This window comes from Leucoraja erinacea, chromosome 17 (genome assembly GCF_028641065.1).
Source record: "Leucoraja erinacea ecotype New England chromosome 17, Leri_hhj_1, whole genome shotgun sequence".
NCBI classification, from domain to species: domain Eukaryota; kingdom Metazoa; phylum Chordata; class Chondrichthyes; order Rajiformes; family Rajidae; genus Leucoraja; species Leucoraja erinaceus.
In genome coordinates, this window is record NC_073393.1 from 36,600,069 (window position 1) to 36,612,491 (window position 12,423).

Here is a 12,423-nt window from a genome sequence, read left to right on the forward strand (position 1 = left end):
ATAAATATGAAGAAGTTTATGTTAAATCGTGAGATTGCACATCTATCTTTTTATTGGTACGTTCACGGTATGTGGATTTTCCTAGCAAGGCCAGCATTTATTGTCCATCCCTAATTGTCCATGAACTGAGGCGGCAATTGAGTTACCACATTGATTGCTCTGAAAATTCTAAATGAGTCTTTCAGTTGCACAAGGCAGCTTTTGTTATGAAGTTCTTAATTTCCACAAGAGTATATAATTCGCAGAAATTAGATTATGTGTAACTATTTATTACACAAGTTGCAATGGTTTAGTTGTTTGGCATAGTTAATAAACAAATGCTACTTCTGGTGTTGAAAGCATTTTGTTAGAAGTTACTTGCTCAGTAATATGCAATAGAAGTGTTTTATATCTTTAATTGCCATTTCATTTTAATATAAATTTGAAACAATTGAATATGCACAGACAGTTCAGTGCACTACAATAAGATCAATGATTTAGGTGTAGTTACTCTATAAATCTAATTGTTTCTGTTGTTTGAAGAAAGTGTTTTTTCCTCAGTTGAGTTGCACAATTACAGTTGATTTTTATACCGTTTTAATGATCCAGACTGTTCCAGACTGTTTTGGGCACATAAGGTTACCTGAATGAATTTCATTTTTAATCAAAGGGAAATAAATTTGGTAAACTTGATACAAGCAGCAAGCGGGTATAACATTGAATGCAAGGTGCAAGAGTAGAATGAATCGCGATTGCTGTATATTTCATTATAAACAGAACAATACAGCCCAGGAAAGGCCCTTCGGCCCACAATGTTTATGCCGAATATTTATGTTTACAGTGGTTAAGCAGATCTCAGCTGCCTGTCCATGATCCATATTCCTCGATTCCCTGCACTTTCATGTGGTAATCCAAAAGCCTCGTGAACACCACTATCATATCTGCCTCCACCTCCACCACTGGGAGTGTGTTCTAGGTCCCCACCACTCTATGTGTAAAATAAACTTGCCCCGCACATCTCCATTAAACTTTCCCCCTCGCACCAACCCCTCTGGGGTTGGACATTTCCACTATGGGGAAAAAGGTTCTGACTTCCTACCCTATCTATGCCTCTCATAATTTTAAATACTTCTATCAGGTCTCCCATCAACCTCTGATGTTCCAGAGAAAACAATCTAAGTCTATCCAATCTCTGCCTGTAGCTGAAACCCTCTAATCCAGGCAGCATTCTGGCAAACCTACTCTGCACCCTCTCCAAAGCCTCCACATCTTTCCTGTAATGGGGCAACTAGAACTGCACACAGATTTGTTGGATAAAAGGCACCATTTCCATCATTCAGTATAACAATGTCGAATGCCTGTTTGCTTTTGAGAATAGCTTAATATTAAATTACTCTCAGTTAATGTATAAAGGGCCTGTCCCACTTGAGCGATTTTTCAGCGGACTGCCGGCGACTGTCAAGTTCGTGGCACTCGCCTGAAAGACCGGGAACTGGAACAGCGAGTGGCAGAATGGAACACACACACACACACACACACACACACACACACACACACACACACACACACACACACACACACACACACACACACACACACACACACACACACACACACACACACACACACACACACACACACACACACACACACACACACACACACACACACACACACACACACACACACACACACACACCACACACACACACACACACACACACACACACACACACACACACACACACACACATCGCCAAGATGGGGACAAGGGAAAGTGGGGGAGCGTTGTCTGAAACTCACATGGTGCAAAGCCAAAGTGATACAGACACACACCGTGATGAACAGGAAGGTTAAGACGGCTAGCACAGCGTACGGTAAGTCCTTTAAAGGAGGGGAGAAGGGGTGGAGACACTTTTTAAGAGGCCAGACAACGTTTAACAAGCCAGAAATACACAACTGTGAAGTGTGACTAGCATTTACGTTTTTTTCCCCAATGAGACAATGAAAATGCCCGATCAGCAAAGACGATTAACTAAAACTACCTACAACTACCTCGACTACCCATAACTACATGGCAACTCCACTACAACTACACCTACGACTACAGGATTATCGATTTTCTCCATGGCAATCAGTTTTTGGTCACAGCAAATTTTTCAACATGTTGAAAAATTTGCTGCGACCATACTGAGGCCATACTAGTTCCCAGAATGCGGGAACTCCTCGCGACCATGAAAGACTCACCAGAGACCACCAACGAACATGTGGTCTCTGGCGACTATGCGGCGATCATCAAGCGAGTGCAGAGTCTCTTGCACTCGCCTAAAAAGTGGGACAGGCCCTTTAACGTTTATTGAGTGAAATCATTTTTTTCACTAGCCAACCTAAAGCTCAGGAGGCCAATCCAATGGTATGAATATGGAATTCTCCAATTTTAGGTAACTCCTTCTCCCTCACCCCACCTCCCCCCTTCCCTGTACCCCACCTACATGCACACCCATTTCCTCCTTTCCCCATCCGTTTTCAACAATAATCAACACTCCGGGTTCTCATTTTACTCATTGTTCATCCTTTTCTCCTCATCTCACACTTTTTGAAATTTAATCCCCGGTCTTTTGAACAACCCCCTGTCTTTTAAGCCCCCCCCCCCCCCCCCCCCACCCCCTTAACAGGTTTCCATCTATGCCAGGCTTTGTCCCTTCCCCCTTTCCCACTTTCTCACCCCTACCTCAATCAGTCTGAAGAAGGATCCCGACCCAAAACATCACTGTTCCATTTCCTCCAGAGATGATGCATGACCTGCAAAGTTACTGTAGGACCTTGTGACTTTCACTGTAAAGTTTATTACACCACTTTGCAACATCTAAGAGAAATGAAAGAAACGTGTGTTGGGCTACCTTTAGGAATAACCTCTGCAGGTCTGGAGAGGAACATTGGGTGTGGTATGTGTTGGGTTTGTAATGTGCTTAGACAACATTATCAGTGAGTTAAGTTTGTCATCGGAAATTAAATTTGATTGTCAAGTTTTTAAATTAATTATTGGACATACCCTGTACAATCTCTGCCACACTGACTAATGTCCCTATCCCACTTAGGAAACCTGAACGGAAACCTCTGGAGACTCTGCACCCCACCCAAGGTTTCAGTGCGGTTCCCGGAGGTTTTTGTCAGTCTCCCTTCCTGCTTCCACTACCTGCAACCTCCGGCAACCACCTGCAACCTCCGGAAACCGCACGGAAACCTTGGGTGGGGCGCAAAGTCTCCAGAGGTTTCCGTTCAGGTTTCCTAAGTGGGACAGGGGCATAAGATGCTCACTTCTTGGTGAACAATGCTGCCTGGAAGATCTAGCGGTGGCAAATGGAAAGGTTGTCCACTGTGCAAGAGCCCGGCCGAACATTTGAAACATAGATGATGGTCACGAAAGAAGGAGACCGTTTAAATAATTTGGGAATAGATCATTGGGGAGGAAAAGAAAAAGTTGTCTCTTTTTAGAAATGGATATGAAGCAGATTTTCCCCGAGGGATCAATTTTGGTTTATTATTTCTAGTTTACAGAGCTCAAGGAATATCTTGGTCAGGTTGAAGATGAGAACGAGGCACTCAAGGCTTGTAGATTGGAACAGAAAACTGAGGTAAGTGTTTCTGAACAACAAAAAAATCCTCTCATTGATCTTGCACATCTGCAGTACAATTAGCATTATCATTTACATTATAATTTGTTGCAGTATTTTGGATCATAAAACTTGTAGAATTTACAAGTCACCTATAACTTAGTTGGTCATGAATTGCTCTCATAGAATATTCTCGCTTCCCTTAGAGCCTTGTTTCTTTGTTAGAGGTTACTGATGAAAATATTTTCTGTTGTCGTTGTGTGTCACTAAATGAACAAGCTGAATTTATGCAAGCTTTTATGAATTTTACGTCCATCGTATTGTTTAGATTTTTCTGAACTATCTATCAGGAGATGTTTTATTCAAAAGATTGTCCAAAAAAAAAAATGTTTTGGACAATCTTTCCAAATTCTGTAATGCTGATTTACTATGAGTTGCTGCTCCTTTTACCAGAATATATTGCAGAATACCTGTTACTTCAACTGGCTTACATGCTTTTAATGCATTCTATCTCCCTTGTAAATTTCTTCAAATTCAACATATTCGACTGGATGTGCATTCGGTAGTTTTTGTCCTCATGATCTATTTTCCATACTTTATAACATCCACATGATCTCAGAAACCTTCATTGTTATCCAGAGGTATCTGCTCTTTGAACAAATTTCTGTTCATTGCAGAATTCCTTTTTGTAGACTGCATATGTAGTTCGATGAAGTGACCTGCAAAGGTTGATTTTTATATAACAAATCAAATAGATGTTGTACACTAGCTCATTAGCTTTATAGGTTAATTTTACCTTCAGCTGCTAGAATGAAGCTGTTTTACTTGAAATAACTGATGTCCAATAGAACTAATAGACTAAATGAAACATAACAGAGTACATTTTATTTTAAATAGGAATAATGTAACTTTCTTCTACCATTCATTATCCTATCACCTTTGTTTTTTCCTACAGATTGCCAAGCTCACTGCTATTATTCAGGATCTTAAGCTGAGTTCCCAAAATGCTAAATCAGCCTTAGCTGCTGAGGCAGCACAAAGATCCAAAGAATTGGCATCCACAAGAGAAGAGCTTGAGGAGAGATTGTCAGAAACACAGACAGAGCTCAGGGAAAGAGAAAAGACCATACACAATCTGCGTTTACAAGTGCAGGACGCCAACCAATCGGTGAGAGATGTAGTGCTTTATTAATTTTGATAAGGATGTTTGCATTTGAGATCTGGCAGTCATAAAAACAACAGTACCTGCTTATGTTAAAATCCAAAAGTAGACAACTGGAAATATGGAAAAAACAATAAAATGGCAGAAACAGTCAGCAATGCAGGCAACATCTGTGGAGAGAAAACTGTTAATATTGGAAGCTAAAGACTTTCCAACAGAGCAGGAAAACTTGGAAATATAACACTGTTTTAAATTGAAAATAAGAGGGGTGGAGAGTAAAAAGGGTGAAAATGTGTCAGAGAAGGAATGAACTAATGCCGGTCTGAAAAAGGGTCTCGACCCGAAACGTCACCCATTCCTTTTCTCCAGAGATGCTGCCTGTCCTGCTGAGTTACTCCAGCATTTTGTGCCTATCTTCAGAGAAGGAATGGAGAGATAGAATGAAGATGGTGGTGGTACCAATGAGAAATGATGGTAAAAGTTTACCTTGAGAAAAAAATGAATTAAATCTGAAATATCAGCAGGTGAAGGCGAGGTGGCTGTGGGGAAGTGAATGCTGAAAATGCAATGCTACACACTGGAATGGCAGATTACCAGAAATTGTGAACTTTTGAGTCCTGAAGCGGGATTGAACATAGTCATAGAGTTGTGCCTTGCAGCCCTCCACATTCATGCCAATATTTTTACCCATCTACACAAAAGCTATTTGCCCACATACTATTCTGGAGTTCTGCTCACGACCACAGTTGGACCACATCACAACCTAACTTCCATATCCTTTATCTCTAACCCCTTCTAAGAATGTGAAGAATAAAGATCTTACCTGGGCACTGCTCAATCTCCTCACCATAGCTTGCTTTGACCTCAACAGCAGCACTTCGATCTTGCAGTCCCTCATAAATAGCCTCTTCAAAATAGCTTTCCCCAGTATATATCCCCGTTTCAGATAGAAGTAAAAGATCCCGTGGCATTGCTTTGAAGAACCGAGAAATTGTCTCTGGTATCTTGGACAATACATCCCTCTATTAATGCAAAGGAATTGGAGATGTTTCCTAGTGTGAGCTGCAGAGCACCCATCAGTGCACCCTGGACTTTCATGCCTGTGATTCAGATTCAGATTCAGATTCATACTTTATTGTCATTGTGCAGTGTACAGTACAGAGACAATGAAATGCAGTTGGCATCTCCCCAGAAGAGCGAACATAGAATATGAGCAATAAATATATATACGTACATACAGTCGTAGTAGTGCGATTTTTCTGTGGGAAGGAGTGTCGGGGGGGTGACTGGCAATCACCGAGGTACAGAGTTAAGTAATGTAACAGCCGCAGGGAAGAAGCTGTTCCTGGACCTGCCCGTCCGGCAACGGAGAGACCTGTAGCGCCTCCCGGATGGTAGGAGGGTAAACAGACTGTGGCTGGGGTGAGAGAAGTCCTTGACGATGCTGCGCGCCCTTCGCAGACAACGCTTGCTTTGGACAGACTCAATGGAGGGGAGTGAGAAACGGGTGATGCGTTGGGCAATTTTCACCACCCTCTGCAGTGCACTGTGCACTGCAGTTCAAAACTATGGAATATACCAGTGATCAGATGCAGGCAGATCTGACCTCGCTCTGCTCCAGACTTGCCACTAATTCAAGAAATGTTCTATAACTTAATCAGCTGTTTATGCTGATGATTCTACCATGGCCCATTCATTTCAATGGAGTCACTAAACAAGACAAGTGAAGGTAGATGGTTTGCTTTTGCTATATTTTAATTAATGTTAAAGTTTTCATATTATTTTACGTTCAGTGAATTTATTACTTCCAATAACCTTTTTTATTCATTTGTTAATTTTTCTCATCTATGGTATTACTAAATCTCTCATCTTGACCACTTCCGATCTGCGTTGTAAATAAATTTGCGCAAATACGATCCCCCATAGCGCTACGATTTTTCGCCACCTTACTCACCATTCTCCTCTGCTGCAAGCCAAATAAGTTTTGTTCCGATCGGTGAAATAGTACAAAGGTTATGAAGGTTTAAAAATCGCCCCTTCCAGAACCCGCTGTCAATAACGCGGAGAGGAGAATAAAAAGCTGAAGGGGGCACATTGTGATGGGCAGCCCGTGCAGAGTGTGTAGCCTGCGGGGAGCGCGCAGCCTGAGGACTGCTTCTGCGGAGACCAGCATGACCAGCCGGAAGCTGCTGAGTTGAACCGGAAGCCTCTGAGTGAAGCCGGAGTGGGATCGGGATCTGCAGAGGGAGGCTGAAAGCTGAAGGTGCGGGTTGAGCAGAGTGCGATCTGCGTCTGCTGCAATCCCCCTTCCTCCTCCCCCCTCACTCCCCTTTCTAACACCCCTCCCCTTTCTAACACCCCCCCCCCCCCCTTTTCCCCACACCCCCCCTTCCCCACACACCCCCCCTTCCCACACCCCCCCTTCTCCACACCCCCCTTCTCCTCCACACCCCCCTTCCCCCGCAACCCCCACCCCCCTCACCCCCATTCCCCCCCCCCCCCCCCCCCCACACCCCCCCATTCCCCACAACCCCCTTCCCAACCCCCCCCCACTTCCTGCACACCCCCTTCCCCACACTCCACCCTCCACACCTGCTCCCCCACCACCCCCTCCACCACAACCCCCCTCCCCTCCACCCCCTCTCCTGAGTGGTGGAATATTGCGTTGAGGAATGGGTTACGTTGGGGGGACCAGGCCTCCCCTGTGAATGGGACCCAACAGGTCCCACTTAGTCTAGCCTGTTTCTAAATGGCTCTGATCATCAGACATTTGATAATGGCGAAAATGCCTTCTGGCAGCATGAATGGTCACAATGCCAGATGTGCATTTGGAGCAAAGGATAAATGCAACTGCAACTTAGCATGGGGCTACATTGAGTGTGGGCCAGATTAAGATTCATTTGAAAATTCATTTTGGATGTTATCACACTGGTTGCAAAAGCTTGTGTGCAGATAGGCTGCCATGTTCCTGCATGATATATACCAATTCCACTGGCAGTGCTATGCTTTTGGCAGCCTGATGCTGTGAAATACCTTTTTTGTCTTTCCATAGTGCCATTGAATTTAAGATGTGGTTAATGATACTAGAACGTTTTTTCAGTGTTTAACCTTTGTCTTCATCTGTCCCTTTAATGTCTTTTAAATAATTCTTGTTTATAGCGAAGTGGTCCAGAAATTGGATTTCTCCTGCTTTTTGATGCACTTAATGGGAGATAGGTTTTGGTTTATCGCCAAAAAGAGTGTTATCAATTGGAATGCCCTTACTTTAAGATATCACTGTCATGATTGTTTTCACATTAAAAAGCGTTAGTAGATGACTTGCTTGTATGTGAACAGCTGATGGTGATTGAACTCTAAGCTGCACTCTCATTTGCATCTAGCCTGCTGTCTATAAGGCCTGCTATGGAGACAAGGGAAACTGATGGGGTTGGGTAGGGACGGGATGGCGTAGGAAGACAAGGGCAAGACAAGGGGTGGTGTTGGGAGACAAGGGCAAGACAAGGGGTGGTCTTGGGAGACAAGGGAAACTGAAGGAGAGAAATGCAGAAAGTAAAGGAAAAGCAGGAGAATTTGGGTCAGGTAAATTTGGGATTAATAGTTGCAATGTTGGGTCTTAGTACTTTCCTTCTGCTCCTTTCATCCCACGGAGAGACCTGGACAGGCCCCAAGTCATGAATGAGTTACATACAGGAAATTGCTGCAGTACTGATCAACGTCTCAGATCTCATAGTCATAGTCTGTTGTTTATTGTCACATGTACTGAGGTAAGTGAAAAGCTTTCATTGTATGCTAACCAGTCAACGGAAAGACATGATTACAATCGACCCATCTAAAGTGTACAGTTACATGATAAAGGAAATATAACATTTAGTGTAAGATAAAGCCAGTAAAGTCCGATCAAAGATAGTCCGAGGGTCTTCAATAAGATAGATAGTAGTTTAGTTTAGTTTCGAGATACATGCGGAAATAGGGCCGTTGGCCCACCGAGTCCGCACCGACCAACGATCCCCACACATTAATACTATCCTACACACACTAGGGACAATTCACTTTATACCATTCCAATTTACCTACAAACCTGTACGTTTTTGGAGTGTGGGAGGAAACCGATCTCGGAGAAAACCCACGCGGACACGGGGAGAACGTACAAACTCCATTCAGACAGCACCCGTAGTCAGGATCGAGCCTGGGTCTCTGGCACTGTAAGGCAGCAACTCTACCGCTGCACCACCATGCTGCTCTATTGCAAAGAATTATTCAGGACTGCTCTCTAGTTATCTGATTACAGCTAGGAAGAAACTGTCTGAAGGTGTGCATTTTCATACTTCTATACTTTTTGCCCAATGGTAGAAGAGGCAGTGGCCGGGGTGCGACTCGTCCTTGATTATGCTGGTGACGTTGTCGAGGCAGCGGGAGGTGTAAACAGAGTCAATAGAAGGGAGGTTAGTTTGCGTGATGGTTTGGGCTGCATCCACAATTCTCAGCAATTTCTTGCGGTCTTGGATGGGGCTGTTCCCAAACAGCTGTGATGCATCCAGATAAAGTGTTTTCTACAGCGCATCTGTAGAAGTTGGTATTAGTTGTTGGGGACATACCAAACTTCCTAAGCTTTCTAAGAAAGTCGAGGCGTTGGTGTGCTTTCTTGGCCATTGCTTCAATATGAGTCACCCAGGACAGGTTGTTGGTGATATTGACTCCTTGGAATTTGAAGCTTTCAACCATATCTACTTTTGCGTACTGGGGAATGTGTACCGCTTCACTTCCTGAAGTCGAACACTATCTCCTTCGTCTTGCTGACATTGAGAGAAAGGTTGCTGTTTCGACACCAGGACACGAGGTTCTCAATCTCCATCCAGTACTCCATCTCATCATTATTTGATATCCAGCCCACAATTCTAGTGTCATCTGCAAATATGTAAATTGAATTGGATTTGTTCATGGCTGCACAAACGTGGGTGTACAAGGAGTAAAGAAGGGGGCTGAGAGCGCATCCTTGTGGAATCCAAATGTTGAGGATTTATTGTAGAAGTTTTGTCTCAGTACCTACTGTAGATTGGTGCAGTCAACTTTAGGGCTGCCTACTTGCAAAATGACAGCGCTTGTTAATTAATCTCCCAAGGGAAACATTTGTACAGGTACAATAATTGGAAAGGATTAGAGGGATATGGGTCAAACACAGGCAAGTGGGTGATGATTCCATACTTGTTATGTGAGGTATTTCAAGTTTCACTGTTAATAAGGTTGCTGGTCATATTCCCTCAATCTATTTTTTTGTTGGTAGGCCCAAAACATTGTTGATGATTCCATTATATGTCAGGAATTGCCACCAGTGTGAATTGTGACAAGAAGTGCATGGTTCGTTTGCCTGATGGTATATCACCTGTTAGAAATCAGTGCAAACACTTCAAACCATCCGCAGAATGGTTTTCATGTGCATCTTATACAAAAATATAAGCAGAGATGTTTCCTTGCCGAGTGTAGAAACAAGGAACTGCAGATGCTGGTTTACAAAGAAAGATACAAATTGCTGGAGTAACTCAGCGGGTCAGGCAGGGACCTTTCTTCAGTCCCTGTGCTTAATCAATGTCTTGCCAATAGTTTTGTGAATTACTTTTGACATAGGAATATGCCTAAAGCATTGCAGAGAACTGATTTTTTTTAAGTAAACACAGAACCCAGAAAAGAGGGAGTCTTATAAATTAAAAAGTTCTGCTATAAAGATCACTTATTTTTGGACTGCTGGGATCTCTTGGGGAAGAGATGACATGTACAAGAAGGATGGGTTGCACCTGAATTGAAGGGGGACCTATATCCTTGCAGGGAGATCTGCTAGTGGTACTCGGGTTTTAACTACAGAGGCAGGGCAATAAGAACAAGACTAGAAACTTAGCTAATGGAAGGACTAATTGACAAGTCATGGATCAGACCGAAGAAGGGTCTCGACACGAAACGTCATCCTTCTCCAGAGATGCTGCCTGACCTGCTGAGTTACTCCAGCACTTTGTGTCCAGATGGGCTGAAATGTGTTTATATCAATGCAAGGAGTATTATGGGGTAAAGCAGATGAATTTAGAGCCTTGATCAGTGCTTGGAACTATGATGCTATGGCCATGGTGTAGAAGTCATGTCATAGTGTCATACAGCATGGAAACAGGCACTTTGGCCCAGCTTGCCTATGCCGACCAACATGCTCCACGTACACTAGCCCCACCTGCCCGTGCTTCTCCCATATCCCTCTAAACCAATCCTACCCACGTACCTGTCCAAATGTCTCTTTAAACGTTATGAGTACCTGCCTCAACTACCTCCTCCAGCAGCTCATTCCAGATACTCGACACCCTTTGCCTAAAAAATAGTTACCCTTCAGGTATCTGTTAAATCTTTCCCCCCTCACCTTAACCCTATGTCCTCTAGCTCAATTCCCTTATTCTGGGCAAAACGCACTGTGCGTTTACCTTATCTATTCCTCTCTCGATCTTGTACATCTCTATAAGATCACCCATCATCCTCCTGTTTTCCAAGAAATAAAGTCCTAGCCTGTTCAAGCTCTCCCTATAGCTCAGGCTCTAGAGTCCTGGCAGAATCCTTGTAAATCTTCTCTACACCCTTTCGAGCTTGACAACATCTTTCTTATAACCTGGTGAACAAAACTGAACACAAAACTCTTAATGTGACCTCACCAGTGTCCCATACAACTGTAACATGAACCTCCCAACTTCTATATTCAATACTCTTAAGCCTTTTTGACCACCTTATCTACCAGTGAGGCCACTTTGAAGGAACTATGTACCTGCACTCCTAGATCTCTATACTCTACAACCCTCCCCAGAGCTCTGCCATTCACTGTATAGATCCTGTTCTTTTAGACTTCCCAAAATGCAACAATTCATATGTCTCTGTATGAAACATTATGTGGATAGTGTAACTTGAGGAGGCACCATACTGGACCTGATGAGCCCGGATCTGGATCTTGGGGATTACAGCATTGTTAGGCAGGACTTAGGGAGAGTAAATTGGGAACATTTGTTATTGGTGGGAAGTCTACATCTGACATGTGATAATAATTTAAAAGCCAGCTGACCAGTGTTCAGGATCAGCATGTTCCAGTAAGGAGGAGGGATGATAATAGCAAGGTAAGGGAACCTTGGATGACCAAAGGTTGTACATTTGGTCAAAAAGAAAAAGGAAGTGTATGTAACTTTTAGAAAGCTGAAAGCAGGTGAGGCTTTTTAGGAATATAAAACAAGCAAGAAAGATCTCAGGTGGGCAAAATGGGGCCCAGATATGTCATTGGTGAGTTGGATTAAAGAAAATCCGAGGCTTTTTATGTACATTAAAAAGAAGATAACCACGGAGAAGGTAGGACGTCTCAAGTATAAAGGAGGGAATCTATGTTTAGAGTCAGAGGTTGTTGGTGAGCAACGAAACAAGTGCTTTGCATCTTTATTCACCAAGGAGAAGGACATTGGAGATAATGATCAGAGTGGGGTATAATAATATGCTCTGATATTTTCAGATCAAGGTGGTGTTGGGGACCTTTCAGGTCCTGATGGGATGTATCCCAGGTTTATTGAGAAGGGCAAAAGAGTAGATTGCATGGGCCTTGATGAGGATCTTTGTATCTACCCTAGCCATAGGTGAGGTCCAGAGGACTGGAGAGCAGCCTGT

At 43.4% G+C, this 12,423-nt stretch overlaps 1 protein-coding gene across 1 annotated transcript in view; it reads left to right on the forward strand.

Annotated features, from left to right (window-relative positions):
- The window catches only part of LOC129705407 (putative leucine-rich repeat-containing protein DDB_G0290503), a 558,220-nt gene that overhangs the window by 249,093 nt on the left and 296,704 nt on the right, over positions 1-12,423 (forward strand). Inside the window, exons 12-13 of the mRNA XM_055648958.1 lie at positions 3,531-3,614; positions 4,549-4,761. Coding sequence (XP_055504933.1) covers positions 3,531-3,614; positions 4,549-4,761 — 297 coding nt within the window. The remainder of the gene's footprint in view (positions 1-3,530; positions 3,615-4,548; positions 4,762-12,423) is intronic.